The sequence below is a fragment of the Camelus dromedarius genome, chromosome 13, assembly GCF_036321535.1.
Source record: "Camelus dromedarius isolate mCamDro1 chromosome 13, mCamDro1.pat, whole genome shotgun sequence".
In the NCBI taxonomy this organism is placed as follows: Eukaryota; Metazoa; Chordata; class Mammalia; order Artiodactyla; family Camelidae; genus Camelus; species Camelus dromedarius.
The window spans coordinates 7,202,684-7,222,008 of NC_087448.1; the positions used below are offsets into that span (position 1 = coordinate 7,202,684).

General features: G+C 41.1%; 1 protein-coding gene across 1 annotated transcript; it reads right to left on the minus strand.

The window, feature by feature from the left end:
* Positions 1–802: 802 nt before the first annotated feature.
* LOC105094092 (putative methyltransferase-like protein 21E) lies at positions 803–19,123 on the minus strand. The gene is made up of 5 exons (XM_010986039.3): positions 18,709–19,123; positions 17,611–17,690; positions 4,683–4,846; positions 3,813–3,930; positions 803–1,640 (listed from the first exon to the last, which is right to left on the minus strand). Exons 1-5 carry the CDS (start codon positions 18,996–18,998, stop codon positions 1,237–1,239), a joined length of 1,056 nt encoding a protein of 351 aa, XP_010984341.3. The 5' UTR covers positions 18,999–19,123; the 3' UTR covers positions 803–1,236.
* Positions 19,124–19,325: the final 202 nt, after the last annotated feature.

The window sequence follows — 19,325 nt, forward strand, 5'->3', positions numbered from 1 at the left end:
ATTAATTGATTTTATGTACATACCAGGCTGTGGAAACTCTAAAGGGGCGTGTGAATACTGGGAGTTATTGGGTGATGACCCCAGGAGCTGCACATACCAAAAAACCCCCTGGGGGTACACCCGTATCCTGGCGTGCAGGTCAGAGTACAAGGAAATAATCTTTTCAGCTCTGCTCAGCTCTGAGTGGGCTGGGAACTTCCAGCAAAGCAGGAAGGACTGGGCTTAGGAGGGGAAGTGCCACTCCAAGGGCACAGAGCCGGCCTTCCGTCACTGAGAACCCTGAAGACTTACTGACCAACACAGTCTCCTTATGTGGAACAAAAGTCCTAATAGTTTGCTCTCCCCGCATTGACTTTAATTACTTCAGACTCTATTCTAATCTCTAAGGTCCTTGTAAAAAACAAAATCACACAGGATTTCAGATATCTAGGTCTATGCGTTCATCAGCAGAGCTTTGAACTTTAAAACCGGCCATATGTCTAGTTTTTTGAGATTAGGGGCTGAAATCTTTTCGTGTGTATTTTCAACCCAATGGTTTTATATCTATTTTTGTTTCTTGTGACGCAGAATAACTGTACTTGGTTTAAAAATAAAAACAATAACTCCTCCAAAATCCTTACTGTTTTGATGTTTCCTTCCGTTCACTTTTCATCTACTGGGGAAAAGCATCCTTGCCCACAACCTCACATCTACAAGCGTGATTGATTTCAAAGGTTGTGCTGGAGGGCTTCGCTGCCAAGCACAGAGGACAGACCACCGAAAAGCTGGCACGAATGAAACCACAATAATCTCACCCTGACCGTCACGTTCCATGTCTGTCTTTTCAGGTTTATTTGCAGAACCCATTTCTTTATTTCTGAAGAGAGAATTGCATAAGCTTATGTTTAAAATATTTTAGAGACGTCATGATTAAAAAACATCACTCTACAGTTATGCATTAACAATATCAATCAAGTGTACCAATTATTAAAATGATGATAATTACAAATGGTGCTCTAGAGAGAGAAGGAAAGCAGACATTGTCCTAACCAATCAGCACACAGAATGGCTTTGCCGTCCTCCAGATCCACGTGCTGTACCTGGGAAGATCCCTGTCTGGGGTGATTGTGTGTGTGTGTGTGTGTGTGTGTGTGTTCCCTTGGGAAAGTCAGTGCTACATCAGATTACCCAGGGTCTTTGTTCAAGTAATAATCTGCTAGAAATTGCCTTCGCTTTGCCAGTCCTCCTTTGAGAATATCATGCATTCCTCCGATTTTTCCTCACAGCTTTATACAACTTAATATTCAGGCTGGGGAAACTGGAAATCTCCTCCAGGTCAAACAACTCCTTAAATCTATCTACAAATTTATTTTCCTTCTCCAACCTGAATTTCATGACCCAGAGGATGACGGTGGTTTCTTTGCACAGATGGTCAAAGGTAATGAGGAGTTCTTCCAGGAAAGGGTGCGCGTAGACCACGTCGGCCGCCAGGATGTAGTCAAAGTTGCTGGAAGACCTGGGGAAGTTCTTGTCTAAGGCGATGCCCCAGGAGAGCTCCTTAACCTGAGGCAAGTGCTTACATTTCATTTTGGTGTTCCGGGAAATATTATATTGCAGGTTTCCAAGTAACTCGGGTAAATCTGTGGCAGTCACATGTGCCCCTGGGGAACAAAGGACAGTAGGAACTCTCGTGGGATAAGGTGAGGCAAGGAGGTTTCAAGGCACCACGCATTCTGCAATTCTGCATGATCGCCAGCCCCCAGGAAAAGACTGGTCAGTACACATAGGAGGGAAAGCCCTTCAAAGTAGATGCTAAGGCAGCTTTATGCCTCCCCTTAAAAAAAATTAGAGCCCCATGGTACTTTTGCCCTCAGTTGCATTTTTCTGTTCTCCTGGTTTTTTGTCTGTTTTGTTTTGTTGTTGTCGCTGTTGTTATTTTCTATTTATCTACTTAAAAAATCAAGAGAAAGGGAAATTAAAAATATTTGGAACCCTCATGGGAAAGATCAGATGTCACTGTTGAAAGGTAAACAGGCTCTTTCCTAGTCTGAGGCGCGGGCACGTGAGACTGGCTGAGTGTCTATACCACGGGGCATCCTACGGTTGCACAGGCAGTGTTCAAGCATGAGAAGGGGAGGAAGGGAAGGAGACATTTCAGTGTCACTACCCTGAAAGCACCACGACATCCACGTTCCTGCCTGTGTTCTCAGCTGGAACCCAGCGTAAGTGTGACTCTTCTCACCGAGAGATGTTTAAAAGCGAGCCGCGACATGCGCAGGGTGCTCGCACAGCCGAAGGCCACAGGTGCAGGACAGAAGGCTCAGAGGAAGACGACATAAAGGATTCCCGAGTTAAAGATGAATACAGGCGGTGGGCATTTTTCGGAAATAAATCGGAAACCAATAACCAATAAAACTCGGTCCTTTAACTGAACTTTGAGCAGCAGCGGAGCCTGAAAACAATGTGGAAATGAATCTAGGGCTGGCTGATTCTGCAGTGTCAGGCAAGAGCAGACTCGGGCGAGGAACGGCGGAGAAGCCCAGCTCCGCCCAGACCAGTTTAGTGCACATTCCTTGCCCATCGTGGCAAGTTGCTCTGGCCATGACGGCATTTTCTGGAAAATACTAAAGTGGTGGAGAAATATGCGTATCCTTGGCAGAACCACAGAGTATGGATCTCCACATCCTAGGGTGGGTGGATCTATAATTTTCCACAAATCTTTTTGAAATTCCAAGATAAGGAATGACCTGCCCACAGTGAATATAAACTATCTGACTATTAAGATCTTTGTGTCCAGAGAGGTAAACGCCACCACTTTTGGAATATTGACTTAGAAAGCTTCCATCTTTTGATATTTGTGTTGAGTCATACAAGCGGACCAAAAGGATCGATTCGTTTTAATGAAATGAACAACTTCCCAAAACATAAATTCTGCTCCTAGATCAGGAAGGCTTCAGGTATAAATCCAATAGTGCCTCTGACTCTGTCCATACTAAATGGAATAGTGACCTTTGAAAGCAGTATCAGGATAGACTAATTTAAAAACACATATATTTGGGGAGGACTTCTAGAGGCCTGTATTTCTCCAGTGTTTAAAAGTTGTAAATTGCTAAATGTTGAATTCCTCTCAAGTTTTTAGAGCGGCAGGTGTACATTTCTGAAGATGGATCTGGGTAGCGCAGATCAGAGAAGGCAGCCAAATCGAGGCCGTGAAATAGACAACAACAGAGAGAGGCTGAACTGAAGCAGGCTCAGGCATACACAGAGACCATCACACATTTAGCTGGAAGAGAAGATGCTGGTGGGAGAACAAGGGATCACAAAAGAAGAACGGAAATGAACTGATAAAAATAAATTCAAGGGCAAATGCCTAAACTTAGAAGCGGACGTATTTTCTAACACTCTTCCTCTATTCTAACCGGTGCTTTTTCATAAAAGCGTAGGACATCACAACCCAAACGGAATATACAGCTACACGGGAACGCTGAAGTGGGGCTGGAGTTTAAACAGGGAGGATCAGAGTCCCAGGGGTCGGTTCTGCCAGTGCCTAGCACTCCGCATGCCCTGCAGCGGCCAGGATGCTGGGTGCACCTCCCAGCTAGACTGCACTTGGGACCTACACCCTGTGAGAAGCATTAGCACAGCTTCCCAGAAAACTCTGAAAGAAACCAGTTAGGTGACTTTACAGTTGGTAGAGTTTCTTGATGAAGCCCATTCAAACCACTGAGGGGTCACAAATAGGCCCAGGGCACAGTACACTGGGTAGTAAAAGCAACCAAAGGTATTGGATCACCAAATTCTCTGACCCCACCCAATCAGAAATGCCTACTTACCGAGTAGGCTCGCCACGATGGAGACCAGTCCTGTTCCGGCTCCAATTTCAATCACATTTTTGTCGACCATATTATATTGCTTTACATTTGTTTCCAGAAAATAGCATAGAACAAGGGCCTGTGAAAATTCAAAAGAAGAAAAAAGTAGTGCTTGGTAACTGAATACAGAAAGTAAAATTAAACTCTATTAGATAAACATCCCACGAGTGCGTATACAACATATGTATGTTGCCACACGTGAGTACATATGTGCATCCAAACACATCACTTCAGAAAATTATCAGCAGAAGTACATCCTGTGATAGGCTCAACATTTAGGATAGAGGGAGTCCTTGGGGATTGCTGGGGAGAAAAGAAAACTACAAATACAGAGTTCAGTTACTTAGGTTTGATTGCCTTTAAAGAAAGGTACTTCTAATGATGACAGTCATTTTAAAGACGTGTGTGTGTGGAATTGGGGCAGACAGCGGTAGGAAACGGGTGTCTGCTCCCTTCCCGGGACACTTGACGAAGGAGAGGTGTCAGAGAATCCTGTGTGTTGAGACTAATACAGATTTCAATATAATCGTTTGATTCAAATGGAGGTAGTTATATGGAAAATAAAAATGTTTACTATTCTAAACTTTTGTGACTCATAATCACAAAAAAACTTAAGGCGTAGACAACGTTCTTTATTAACCTTCCAAGTCAGAAATGGAATTAATTGTGGAAGCATTTTCCTACTTTCGTGATTTCTGAATTTCAGCGTTGTTTGAAGAACACATAAAACGGAACTGTGGAACCTGTTTTCTCCTTCCAAATAGCATATAATAATGAACAAAACTGGCTGAAAAATATTTGAGATGTAGCAGAATTTGCATGACATTATACCGATGGCCAAACAACAGCACCGTAACAATCCATGGCCTCCCTGATCCGGATCTCCTGACCAGCAAAGTGGAATCCCTCCCAGGAGGGGGCTGTTATAGAAGCTGGAACAAAACATCTTGCCATGATCTCTGCGACCACTTTCTTGTCATCACCTCCTCTGTTCTCTGAAAGGAACAGGAAAAGGCAGTGTTTGTGGTTGTGTTAGTAAAACCATGACAGAGGGAAGAACTTGGTGGAAAGGCTGCATTTCTATTTTTTCTAAATTAGTTTTGAATAGTCATTGGCTTCAGGTGCAATGTAATCGTAACATAAACTATTTGAAAATAATTCTTAACAGAAGCTAACATTGCCTACATCAGAGCAGCTACATCTTTCTGATGATCCCTGAAGTTGAATTCACCACTAGTCATTTCTGCAATGCCATGTGAAACAAGTAATAATTGACACACTTTTTTAAAAGCAATGTATCTTAAAGGCTATCAATCTATTTACCTGCAACAAGAGAAAGACTGGTGATGGAATATAAGATTTCGACCGTTCTTCCGGCTACACAGTACAATTCCAGTTATTTCAATAATGGAATAGTAAGTAGCATGTCCTTTATGGCCTGCCTTTATCCAGACAAAAGACAAATCATACCACCCAATAATACGCCCTTGTGCTATTTTATTATTACTTATTTTTATATTATTACTTGGGGGCAACTTATGGCATCTTAACATCCCCAATATCAAATAAGTTTCATAAGCAACATTAACTACCAATTATGAGCACACACTTCACATGCCAGACCGAGTTAAAGACACTGTATATAATATTTCATGTTATCTTTGCAGCAGTTTTGTGAGGTAGGCATTACTATTTTCACTTTTACAGATAACAAAACCAAGACTCAGAGAGCTTTACTAACTTGACCAAGCTCATGTAACTTGTAAATGGAGGAACCAAAATGTGAGCCCCTTTTTAGTTGTTCCAAAGCCCCTTCTCTGCACTATAAAAAAGCAATGATGTCATTTTTAAAAACCAGTTGTCTCTACGAATTTACAAACTAGTTACAGAGCAAGAACGCATCTCTCTCGAAGCCTCCGTTTCCCTGTTTGTTAAATGTGAAAGACAGAAGAACCCGCATCAGGGAGTGTTGGGAGATCTACGTGAGAGGATGTGCGTAAAGTGCTTAGCGCTGTGTTACACAGAGCTCAATAAATTATTATCATTGTCATTGTAACTGTTACTGTATTGTGGTCATGAAACTAAATGGTAAAACAAGACACCGGATAATCAAAAGTATTGGATTGTGTGGCATTTGACTGAAAACCCTATAGTCACTCGTAGAAGCAGTGAGTACAATGATGGCACCAGGGCAGGGGCAGGGGGAATGGGGAGATGCCGGTCAAAGGGCACAAAGTTTCAGTTACACAAGATGAGTAAGTTCCGGGGGTCTAATGTGCGGCATGCTGACTGTGGTTAACAATAATGTGTGGTACCCTCGAAATTTGCTAAGGGAGTAGATCTTCAGCGTTCTCTCACTAAAAAAAAAAAAAAAAAAAAAAAGAAAGAAAGAAAATGGTAGTATAGCACAGGGAACTATATTCAATATCTTATAGTAACTTATGGTGAAAAGGAATATAAAAATGAATATATATATGTTCCTATATGACTGAAGTATTGTACTGTATACCAGAAATTGACACATTGCAAACTGACTATACTTCAATAAAAACATACTAAAAATAAAAAATAAAAAATAAGCCTTCCCTGAAATGACAAGAAAAAAAAAAGAGCTATGTGATGTGGGCTGCATGCATCTATACATGGATGTGACGAGGGAGAATAAATTGTAGATTATAGACATCACTGTGAACTAAGAAAGAAAAATGATTTCTCCAAAACAGGGGCTGGAGCTTAAAGATGAAGAGGCATCTCTGAACAGCCCCAGCTGGGGAACGACCCAGGAAATAGATGGAATTGTGTATTAGGACACTCTGGCACCCTTGCCCACGTCCTTCTCCTTTTCTAGCCCCCTTACTAGCTTTTCCTTGCAAGAGAGGAGAAGCCGTCATCTGATTAGCAGCCTACTGTGTGGACTGGGCCGTGGTGTTTCCTAGTGGGAGGGGAGCTGTGCCTTACAAGGTCAGCCCTCGTGTCCCGATGCCTCTCCCCACCACATTCATGAGGTTGGCTGAGCTGGGCAAAGTCCTGCCTCAGTGAGAACTTAGCCAATAAGAGCGTCTAGGGCTGCAGCCCTTTATCTCTAAGTAGAACAGGATCACTGCTGACATCCAGATCATATCATGTTAAATGTCTGCCACTCTAAACGTGTCTTTCAAAATCTTGTACACACCTCATGGCTGAAATTACGTTCAGCAGTCCCAACTTCGCACTTGCTGATTTGAAATATTTTTCAATGCAAGATATAGAAGGTGATATGCAAAAATGGAGGGAGACTCTATGCACTTAATGGGGTGGCTTAATACTATAAAAATGTCCTATGTACTCAGTATAATATCAAGCATACTTCCAGTTAGCTTTTCTGAGAAACTTGTTATGCTCACTCCAAAACTTAAACGGAAAAGTAAACATTCATGAAGAGTCAACTTCGCAAAAAAAGAACAAGGGGTAGGGAGATATTTGCTTTATTAGGTATTTAGATGTCAAAGCCATAGTAACAAAAACAGTGTGGTACTGGTGTAAGAGAAAAATGGACCAGTGGGCAAAGTAGGGGTCACAGAGGCAGACCTACGTACGGAGAGGGGACGGGGCAGCTGGCACATTATCTGGAGAAAAATAAAACTGGATCTCTGTGTAATATCTTTCATAAAGCTGGATTCCAGAAGGATCAAAGACCAAAATATAAAAGGAAAAAATTAATTTAATAGTAAATAGTACAGGGTGATATCTTTGTGAAATTGAGAAGAAAACCTTCTTAAAACCTGAAATACCCCAAAGTGATGAATATCCTTGTATTGAAAGTAAAGATTTCTATTCAGTGAAGAACATCATGGATGAAATTTAAAAATGAAAGATGAGAGAAGATATTCTAAATTGTCTAAGACTGAAAAGGGACTAATATCTTGAATATGCAAGGTATCTGAGTAATCTCCAAATTAACAAGGAAAAAGATGGCGACCGCATCAAAAAATAAGCAAAGGATGTAAACTGGCAGGTTACAGAAGAAGAAATCAAACAAGCCACAAAGCAACATGGAAATGTTCCAACTCAGATATAAACAAATTAAAACAACAAGGCATCCCTTACATTCATTAAACTGACAAAAATTAGAAAGCTGGATGGAGAGTGCTGAGCTCGTGGGGATGGCAGAACCTCAGATACCACTGATGAGAATATAGAAGGTGGCAGTCATTCTGGAGAGCCATCTTATGATATTTTGTTAAATTAAATATACAAATATCCTATAACCCATCAATCCTCCTCCCCCAAATTTTTACACAAGTCCTTAAGTGGATATGTGTGAAGATACTTATCAAAGATACTTATATATAGAATATATAAGCAGCTCATACGACTCAATAAGAAAAAAATAAACAACCCAATCCAAAAATGGGCAGAAGACCTAAACAAGCAATTCTCCAAGGAAGACATACAAATGATCAAAAAGCACATGAAAAAATGCTCAATATCACTAATTATCAGAGAAATGCAAATCAAAACTACAACGAGGTATCACCTCACACCAGTCAGAATGGCCGTCACTCAAAAATCCACAAATGACAAATGCTGGAGAGGCTGTGGAGAAAGGGGAACCCTCCTACACTGCTGGTGGGAATGCAGTTTGGTGCAGCCACTATGGAAAACAGTGTGGAGATTCCTCAAAAGACTAGGAATAGACTTACCATATGACCCAGGAATCCCACTCCTGGGCTTGTATCCAGAAGGAAATCTACTTCAGGATGACACCTGCACCCCAATGTTCATAGCAGCACTATTTACAATAGCCAAAACATGGAAACAGCCTAAATGTCCATCAACAGGTGACTGGATAGAGAAGATGTGGTATATTTATACAATGGAATACTACTCAGCCATAAAAACCGACAACATAATGCCATTTGCAGCAACATGGATGCTCCTGGAGAATGTCATTCTAAGTGAAGTAAGCCAGAAAGAGAAAGAAAAATACCATATGAGATCGCTCATATGTGGAATCTAAAAAACAAAAACAAAAACAAACAAACAAAAACAAAGCATAAATAAAGGACAGAAATAGACTCACAGACAGAGAATACAGACTTGTGGTTACCAGGGGGGTGGAGGGTGGGAAGGGATAGACTGGGATTTCAAAATTGTAGAATAGACTACACTGTATAGCACAGGGAAATATACACAAAATGTTATGATAACTCACAGAGAAAAAAATGTGACAATGAGTGTGTATATGTCCATGAATAACTGAAAAATTGTGCTGAACACTGGAATTTGACACAACATTGTAAAATGATTATAAATCAATAAAAAATGTTAAAAAAAAAAAAAGATACACATCAAACACACTAGAATGGTTGCTGGGTGAAGTGGGAAAAGGGAGTAGGAAATGGGTAAAAGAGGAATGAATGAATGAACAAATGAATGAATAAGACAAAATACAGACAGATGTACATCCAACCGCAGGGCCTTGCTGAGATGATGGGTGTGCACCACGACCTCATGGACATGATTAACTCACACTTCAGTCCTGAGCCAAAAATGAGAAAGTAAATAAACCAAAAACAAATAATGGTATTTCCAAGAAATTTAGGGGAAGGACAAAAATGTCTCATTTTGGTTTTCATGGAAGACAAGTTCCTCTTGGGAAATTTATTTCCCAAATCTTAAAAGGGGAAAAACCCTAACATTTTCCAACCTTGCCGTTATTCACACTTTTAAAACAGATATAATACTCCAAATAAAAAGTCCTAGAATCCTAGAACATCAGATGGAAAGTGCCTTAGATGGCTTCTAGTATAAGCTTACACCTGATTTGGGAACCTCATGTTCATGTTCATGTTGGGTATAAAATAACAAGCCCAGCTTTCTCAACCTCTTTGAATAAGTCCAATGAGACTGAATGTGCTCCTTCACAAGGTGCCTGTTCTGCAATTATAAAATATGATTATTGACCAGAGGAAACCTTAATTCAAAAAGATACAGGCACCCCAATATTCATAGCAGCACTATTTACGATAACCAAGACATGGAAACAACCTAAATGGCCATCGACAGATGGCTGAATAAAGAAACTGTGGTATATTTATATAATGGAATACTACTCAGCCATTAAAAATAATAAAATAATGTCATCTGCAGCAACATGGGTGGACATGGAGATTGTCATTCTAAGTGAAATAAGCCAGAAGGAGAAAGAAAAATACCATATGATATCACTTATATATGGGATCTAAAAAAAAGAAAAAGACAAATGAACTTATTTACAAAACAGAAACAGACTCACAGACATAGAAAACAAACTTGTGGTTACCAAAGGGAAAAACCAGGTAGGAAGGGATAAATTGGGGGTTTGATATTTGCAGATACTACTATATATAAAATAGATCAAAAACAAGTTCATACTGTATAGCACAGGGAACTATATTCAATATCTTATAGTAACTTATGGTGAAAAAGAATATGAAAATGAATATATGTATGTTCATGTATGACTGAAGCGTGATGATGTATACCAGAAATTGACGCAACACTGTAAACTGACTATACTTCAATTAAAAAAATACACAAGGAAAATGTGATTATTAAAAATTCTTCCTAATGCTAAACTAAAATCTGACACCAGCAATTTTTTAATTTATTATTCCTAAAGGTCAGCTCAAAGATGAGCAACCTTTTATTATTAAAACATGTCCCAAAATTTTAGGGACAGGGAAATAGGCAAAGAAAAAAATTACAAGTCGAGTGCCAGTCTTAAAAATTCTCAGCTCAAGAGTAAGCAATGGCCCCAGGCAACTTTCTAATTTCTCCACGGCACTGAGGCAAGAATGGGAGTGAAATGGTCTTGAGTGCTTGAGTCCTGAGGGAAGATGTAGTTGCCAAACTGTCCTATAAGCTCCAATAACCTCATCCCCTAGTATCTGGGGAGTCCAATGGCAAGATGGAGGTAGATTAAGTTTGCCCTTGTTGGAAAGTTCCCTTACGGCCACCAACGAGCAGGGACTGCCAGCCAAGATGATCTCCTGGCCTAAGTTCTGTGATCCCATTACAGAATCCTGCTTAGGATCCAGACAGAACCAAGCATTCTCTAAAGAGCTCTCATCTGACCGCACTCTTTACCACCCCTTCCCCCACCACTGCAAACACTGACCTTTGGCAGAGATGCAGAGAAAGCTAAGCGATGAAACACCGATATTCTTCAGCGAGCGTCACCTCTTCTAATATATTTCACTACATTTCTCCTTAAACAACGGCCTGCATTCACATTCAGGAAAAGCTCTAAGAACCAAATAATATTGGTAATATGTTGTATCTGAACTTTAACTTTCATTTCACTATGTTCACTTGCTGTGCTTAGATGGGAGCGAGCGGGGCGGTGGAGGGGCAGCGTTTGCTGTGGGAGTTCTTTAGGGAAAAGCAGAGAACATTAATTGCTTCCTTGACCTTTAGCTGAATGTGCCCTCTTGGGTCTCCTTGCAAACTCCTTGTAAATGCAGCACTTCTTTGACAAGGCACCCAAGGTATCAGGGATTAATAGATGTTAGAGTACACTAAATCCCAGGAGCATCTCCTAAAGTCCCACTCTTTGATATAAAAACTTTGCCAGTGAATATTTCCTGCTGCCAAACTGACATCTCTGACTTTGCACTTTCCTTGAGAAGTTAGTTGACCAGATTAGTGCTGCTGTCCTAACAACTACGTGTAATGACAAATGACTCCTGTTTTTTCACTGTTTTTCTAAATAAATAAAGCTAGTCATTTTTTTTTACAGAATGACCGTATCTTTACCTCTATAAAGAAGTGAGATTAAAAGTACGCATGTGAATATATTATATAATCAAAAATAACTCATGTTTCCCAAAATAAAGGCTCTTCAAGGGGATTTCATGAAAGAATAATAATCACTGTGAATTGCATACACACTCTAAGGACACAACTCTATCCAGCACACGTGGCCATTCAGAATTATACACCAAGGATGACCACCTACCCTACAGAAAAAATTATCAGATTGAAGAAAATTTAATTGACAATGTTATATATTAATATAACACTATTTTCATACTTAATATTCTCTTTAGCATTTAAAGGCAACATGAATACCAGTCATTCCATAAGAAGTGACACTCATAAAAAATAGCATAATCGATAGCAGGAAACCAAAATATACTGAAGTTGGCCCCTTAGAATAATTTGTCTAGACGTAATGTGTAGGGCTTTAAAAGCAAATATACACACACAATTATTTCTGTCTCACAAATTCGCTGTTTTTCAGCATTAACTTCTATTTAAAGATTTTGAGGTAACAGTTTTAATGGGTAGTTATTGATTTTAATGGTAGTTATTGATCTCAATCAAAAGACGTGTTTAGTGTTTTAGCAACATCACCGCTCATTTCGAGGAGGATGACAAGAACCGCTGAACAGGAATCTGATGGGAAGAGCTGCACCATCACAGGGGTGTCCCTAAAGTCACCTGTTGTCACAGAAGGGGGAAATCTGAGCTCCAAACATGACAGACAAAGAACGGGTCCCTCAGAGTGCATGCCTCGTTAGTTGTTGACTGGAATTGAATCTTGAGAAGGTTAACGAATGAGTGGATATTCTTTGGTTTGGGGGTAAGGTTTGGAGAGCAATTTTCTCCAAAAATTAATAGCATGATCATACAATGGAATTCTAATTTACACTTCTGAAGAATAAGTTTTCCACACATGTTCTCTCTAGCCACTTAGGCCCGAGGACAAATAGCTAAAACTGGGAAATGTTACACAAAATGGTGAATCTTGGCTTCCCTACATGAAAAGCAGAAAACTTGTGTTATCTATACCTTTAGATAAAAGCTATCTCCTATAATCTTAGGATATTATTTGATTAATGAATTTAACATTGAAATATAAATATTAAAACAGCTTGTAAATAAAACAATCAAGAAAGCATTACAATTATGTTGCTATCTTAGGCTTATCTATTTTAATACTTTATGATTCAAAAAAAAGCCTTAACATCATTTTCCTGCTATTAAATCTTTGCTGAGAGAGAGAATAAAATCTACCAGGTGCTCTTGTTCTCCTGAGAATTAAATGCGTTTCAAGTATGAAGTAAAAATTAGCAAGATTCTGCCACATTATGATGATGATTTTCCTAAGAGGAAAATTCGACAGCAAATTGACTTTCAAGGCTGGTTTGCAACAAGCCTTCAAAAATAAAGGTTCTCTGCATTCTTCTCTTTTATACTTTTGAGGTCAGTAACAGCAATAATAAATGGAAGGGTCAGATCACAGAAATACACGAAGAGAAAAAAAATTCTTTAATAACTCTGACAAGTGAATTTAAGCTTCCATCTGAGGGCTGTCATGAAAACCTGTCAGCGAAATTTAAAGTAAAAACCCTTCAGCGAAATGAAAGAGACTGTCATTCAACTGAATCGTCTATTCAAAGATGAATGTCATGTGCTTCTTAGAAATACCTAGAGAATCTTTTTAAAAGACGTTAAAGATATTTCCAGATTAGTGAACGGTCACGGGCGAGCCTGAAAGCCAGGGTTCTGAATGCCTCAGCGATGCCAAGGTCTCAGGCCCTTACATTGAGACTAATTCCTGGCAAATTTTCACAGATGTTTTTCAGTCTGGATGTCGGCTTAGTTTCACCAATACATTGAGGCTGTAACATTGATCAAGTTGCCCAAATGATAACTCCATTTCCGGAAGAAAGAAAAGTCATTTTTTATGGAGACGGCTCAGGATGTAAAAGGGAAAAAAAAAAAAAAGAAAAAAACAGAACACAATCTAGTTGTCCTCAAAGTCTGCTGCTGGGATCATAGTGGGGACAGACAATTTAACAAATGCCAATGAAGTGTGCTGAGCACAGTAAAAGAGTATTTTCTAAGCTGCTATGGGAAGCACACAGCCTGGCTGAGTCAGGAGAAGCATCTGGAGGAGGAGACGTGTGAGCTGACGTGGAGGAAGGTGTCAGGCAGGGAACCAGGCAGGGAAGGGAGGAAGCCAGGTCAGGGGAGAGGTGACATCCACTGGCCGGTGGCGGGCCAGGGAGGACCTTGGAGGGGGGACAACATGCCTGAAGGTGCAGGTTGGGATCAGACCCGTGGGCCATGTCGACCTTTGTTCTACAAGGTGAGCGGGAGCCAGTAAAAACCATGAGGATGGAACTGACACAGTCAAACTTGCTGTTTGAGGATTGCCTTCCAGCAGCAGCCACTGAGGCTGGGTTGGAAGCGATTAGAAGTCTCCAGCGATGATCTACACAAAAGACACTCAGGAGTCTCCTGTGAGGCGGCCCCCTGGGTCTCAGAGCCACGGGTGAGTCTGGGGGCCCTTGAAGCAGGGGTAGAGCGCCCTTCAAGGGCGACAAGTGGCGTGCAGCCTTGACATTCAGCCCTGAGTTTTGAAGACCTCCGAGGCAGATTGTTATATTTTAGAGTTCTTTTCATTCAACGTGTGGAACGTATCAGTCTTATGTAGCAGATACTTACTCAGGCTACTTTTTAAATGTGTAAGATGTGTTGACGAATGCTTCTCACATTAGCGATTATATGTGTTATAATACTCCAACCAGTACGTTAACGTATATTAACTCAGACTGCAGTCTGATGTTTCTTAAACAGCAACAGAAGGACTCAAATAAACTTTCTTCTTTCTACGATAAGGCAATGTTGCTTATAAAAGCCGTAATCCCCATGAATCCAATTCTGTAAATATTTGTGAAGATCCTTGTGAAAGATTTTCATGTGCTATTCCCAAGTCATGCATTTTACTTGGTCCTGGAAAGAGGCAACTGACTAGTGACTGGAAACCCATGATCACCCCAGTGAGCAAGGTTTCAGTCGAGCCATTAGGCCTCAGATGTAGCTAATTCACTCACTCCCTCAGGTGTAGAGTCCCTGGACACTATGAACACAAAGACAGAGCCACATGTAAGTGCTCTGGTGGAGGCTTAACTAGTCAGCTCAGAAACAGACAGAAAGCTCCACGCCACCAGGGACTCAGGAAAGAATGACCTGGGCCTCGGTGACTCTTGGTCTGTGAGTCTAAGAAGAGAAGGCAGGACAGTCCATACATAGGTGCCGACGTGGGCTAAAGTCCACTGGCAAGAGACCTGACCAATTTTCCAGTTTGGGAAACCCTGAGAACTCAAACAGAGGATAAGCGGGGGTCCTAGCATGAGATAAAACACTTTATGTTGTACTTGAAGTCTTAATTTTATCCTATTGGAAACAATGAGGCATTGAAGAATTTTAAGCTGAAGGAGAATGTGATAAGATTTGAATTCCTGAAAACATCATACAGCTCTGGGAAAAGAACCAGAGGAGATAAAGAAAGAGAGCCAGCCCAGGGTGGGGCAGCCAGTCAGAAGGCAGTTAGCAACCCTCAGAAGAAGTATTAGACTTGATGCTGCAAACAGGGGGTGGGGAGCAGAGAAACAAATTAGGAGGTAAAATCAGTGGGATGCGATGAGGAAGGGTGTAAGGAAAGGGGAAAGACTAGCGTGGCTCCGGGTTTCTGGGCAGCCGGAGAAAGGATGTTGCCATAAACTGAGATAGAAAATACCGGTGGTGGGGCCAATCTGCAAAGGAAAATGATTTTTTACTGCATATTAATCAGTGGTGTGACACGCTGGCTGTGGAGGGAGGCTGCTCGGATGAAGAGAAGCTGCCGCAGGTCCCCTTTGGCACCTCAGAGGCCACGCTGCTCCTGGGGCTGCCTCCTAAGCCAGCCCATTCCCGTTCCAGAGGACGCTCGTCCCGGGGGCAGGTTTCGCTGGGTGACACTTTCTCAGAGCTGTGTTGCGGCCGGAGGCCCTTCCTACCCGACCTGTTCTCTCTCCCCCTTCCCAGGTGTCAGACCTGCGTGGTGACCGGAAGGCTGTCCATGCCTACTTCTGGTCCTTCCCTCTTTACCCTCCACAAGCATTTCCCCCCAGAAGTCTCTTGCATGTTTCATTCCATTCCGGCATCTGCTTCTTAAAGGAACGAAACCAACACGAGGCAGTATGAAGGGCATCAAGTAAGTAGCTGGGGGGAACACATTTAGGAGTCACTGTGCACGCGAATCGCTGAGCCGTGGGTTAGGATGTCCCTGCCAAGGCTGCAGACTTGAGGAGCACTTTCTGTTTTTTAACATGTTGCTACAGGTACTAACAGCTGGAGAGCAGCTATTGGCAAGAGTAGGCAACCTAAGACAGTTGGGATAGTTAATGTAGATGAGGTTTTAGACAGTTTAGAGAACAATGCAGCATCAGGAACCATAGCCAGAGGAATTTTCAGCATCCACCACAGTCCTCACTTTAACCTGTGTGTAACTAATTGACATCCTGTAATTCTTGGATCTTCGGGCCAATGTTGAAACAGGAGAACTGGGCTCTGGGTTTGCTCATTCCTTTTAAAGCGCAAGACGCTTCAGTAGAAAAGAGTTAGGACAGGAAGCCAGTATCCTTCAGTACTTGAGAACTGAGTGTTCTATTAGTGGAAGCCTTTCCAACAAAATGCCATCTGATTCTGTCCCAGTAGCACACACTTCATCCCCTTAGCACCGTGCCTGTGAAGGTATTTTTAAAGCTTCAGTTGGCTATACAGATGATAATGGGCTGTGTTTGTTCACGTTGTAAAATATTTTAATACTAGTTCTGTCTCCACCTTACCTTGAACTTCTTCCATATCCTTTGTAATTTGCCAAATTATCATACGCAGAGTTGAAACCAAGCATTGTTATTAATTGTAATGATAATGATGAATTTTATTCATAAACTGCAGAGAAATTGCATCTGCATTCCAATCATCTAAATGGCTGGATGCTCTAAGTGATTACGACTTTAAATGTTTAGATTTGCAAAAATCGCTACAGTAAAACCATTCCTGTTTAAGCCACGTAGCTGCCAACACTGGGCATACACCCAGCTCCCTTGGCCTAAAAATATGCTCACCTAGGTAGAGGCCACCTGGTATGCCTAAAAAGAGGGAAAAAAAAAAAGAAAACAAGACTATAGTCCTTAGAAAATATGCACAGTGTGTAGATGAAGGAGAGAGAGAAAGAAGCCAAGATAATTAAATTTGCACTACAATTGTTCTACAAAAAACATGGTAATAATTCTTCTAGTCTATGTCAAGAACATATGTCTGCATTTCTTGTCTCAAGACAGTGGGGACAGTCGTGTTATGTAATCTATGTGAAGTCAGACTTGATATTTCGGATGATGTAAAAACAATGGGTTAATTCCAAACAACTCCACTGGTAGGAGAAGTCAGCCCTGAATTCCCCTTACGACAAGAAGTCAAATTACATTGTGTATCTGACTCTAATAAATACATCAGAGGGACCATAAACACAGAAATGTTTTGAAAGTCTAAAATCATCTTTCACGGAAGCATTTGTAAAAACATGTAGTTTTGCATAGAACTATTTTTATCTCTCTTGCAATCTTCCTTTCTGAAAAGAAATAACACAATCATGTATTCAGTGTCTAGTGCTCGGGGAAAAAATGTATTCCACTTTTGCAGATTGAAGAAACTCTAAATACCTAGCAAGTCTATATATTTAACTTACTATCTGTCAAAATTATCTCTAATATATCATCAGGACCATAGGTCTAGCAAAAGACATTAGAGATATTTACAGGTGAGCAAACAGGTCAAGATACAATATGCAACTGACAGCTCTCTTGAAGACCTTAGTGTATACTGCAAAGGCGAGCGTTTCTATCTTGCTGGTTGTTTGTCTTCTTAGATTTGGTCAAATTATATAAACAAAATAATTTACCTTTTTGAGCTTCTGCATCCATTAAGCGATGAACTAATGGATGGTTATATATTGATGTTTTCTTGATCATTCCTTGAAAACTAGGCAAAAATACATTAAAATATCAAGTGACAATAATGAATTTAAAATGTGTTAAGCACTTTCATATTTACCTAATAATAAAGCTTAACATCAAATACAGTAGAGAAAATTATATTAAAATATCTTATTAATAAGTCATGATTTTAAAAAGAGCATCGAAACACAATCTATCTAGTACAAACCAAAATTCACTCAGAAATGTTAAAAGCTCCTGGAGAAAGAACAACCTTCAGCAGAGACTACCTCAGCTGTCACAGAGGAAGGCATTGTCTTCACACTGACTAGTCACAGAGCAGTCCTAATGCTTAGCACTGATGAACACATTGGGGGGAAATTGGTTTCAATCAGTGTAATAAAAACCACTGCATTCATCTAAAACAAAGCTTCCTACATAACAACAGATGCAAAGTTCACTCGCTCTAACCCAGGCGTCTTTAGCAGGTACCTAAGGTCACACGGCACAATCACAAAATGGTTTTTTGAATAACTTCTATTTTTAAAACTCCATACCATCTCAGCAAACATATTTAAAATGGAAGACATTCAAGTATGTTCTGCCTCACAAACAGAGTATACCATGCAAATAAGCTTAAGCGAGCTGCAGCTCTAACTTCGGAAAACAAAGACCTGATGTTCTTCATCTCCGTCTGGGATCGTTTAATAATCACTGCACGACCATGAATTTATACAGCACTCCTTTCTTCCAAGGCTCCCAAAACACTTTCCACAGCCACCACATTTTTCTTTACAATATGCCTCAGCAAATTAGAAGACAAATTATTTCCCCTACAGTTTACAAACAAGGAAAGTCAAAGGTTAAATTAGGTCCCTGAGGTCGCAGGGCCAAACAGTGGTGGTCACCCGCTCCGTCCCCAGTTTAGTTTCTCTTTCATTAAAGAAAGCGGTCTTATGATGGCACGTGCGGCCTGAGGGCCAGCGCTCATTACATGTTAAGTCTGGACGTACATATATGTGCGAGTTAGCTGGGTTTCTCAGAGGTTAAAAAGTATCACCCACCACTTTTGCTTTGCTGATGACACCTCTGCTGCTGCCTGCAAGTCGGGCACCAAAGCCCTCGGCGCGCTACTGTACACGCTGGCAGCCAGTCCTCCGGGGGTCAGGGTCCCGACAGCTGCAGCTTCAGGGCCTCTGGCTGTGCAGCAGGGCGGCTGGCACGGCCGTAAGTAAGGGGGCTGAAGACAGTGAGGAGGCAGATTCCACGTGAGTGTCCTGTGAACAGAGCGAGAGCCAATAGGTGGGCATAAACCACGCCTGCAAGGGAGTGAAGACCTGTTAGGCAAAGCCATCCCAGGACGCGGCCAAGAGCTATTTGAGTCCACAGCTGTGACGTCCTTGCAACGGAGCCCACGTGCTTCTCATGTCACCTGTCTGGGCGCGTCCTGGACATCGTTTTTAGAGTCAGACGACCACACCAGGGTGTTTGCATGCAGCAGTTCTGGGCACAGGAATTAAAATACCACTGTTCCTTTCTCTGTCTGGCTTGCTTCATTATGCTGTACACCAGAGACCGACACAACATTGGAAACTGGCTATACTTCAATAAAAATATATATTTTTAAAATACCACCATTCCTTCCTCCTTGGGCTGGACAGGAATGTGGAGGGTACACGTT

What these genes read in the sequence shown, in the direction of transcription:
- LOC105094092 (XM_010986039.3), bottom strand. Translation starts at nt 18,998, where the DNA reads ATGGCTTTGCCTAACAGGTCTTCACTCCCTTGCAGGCGTGGTTTATGC. An exon ending in TCATCAGCAAAGCAAAAGTG is followed by an intron (nt 17,691 to 18,708) that starts GTGGGTGATACT and finishes ATTTTTGCCTAG; the next exon opens with TTTTCAAGGAATGATCAAGA. An exon ending in GGATGCAGAAGCTCAAAAAG is followed by an intron (nt 4,847 to 17,610) that starts GTAAATTATTTT and finishes TGTTCCTTTCAG; the next exon opens with AGAACAGAGGAGGTGATGAC.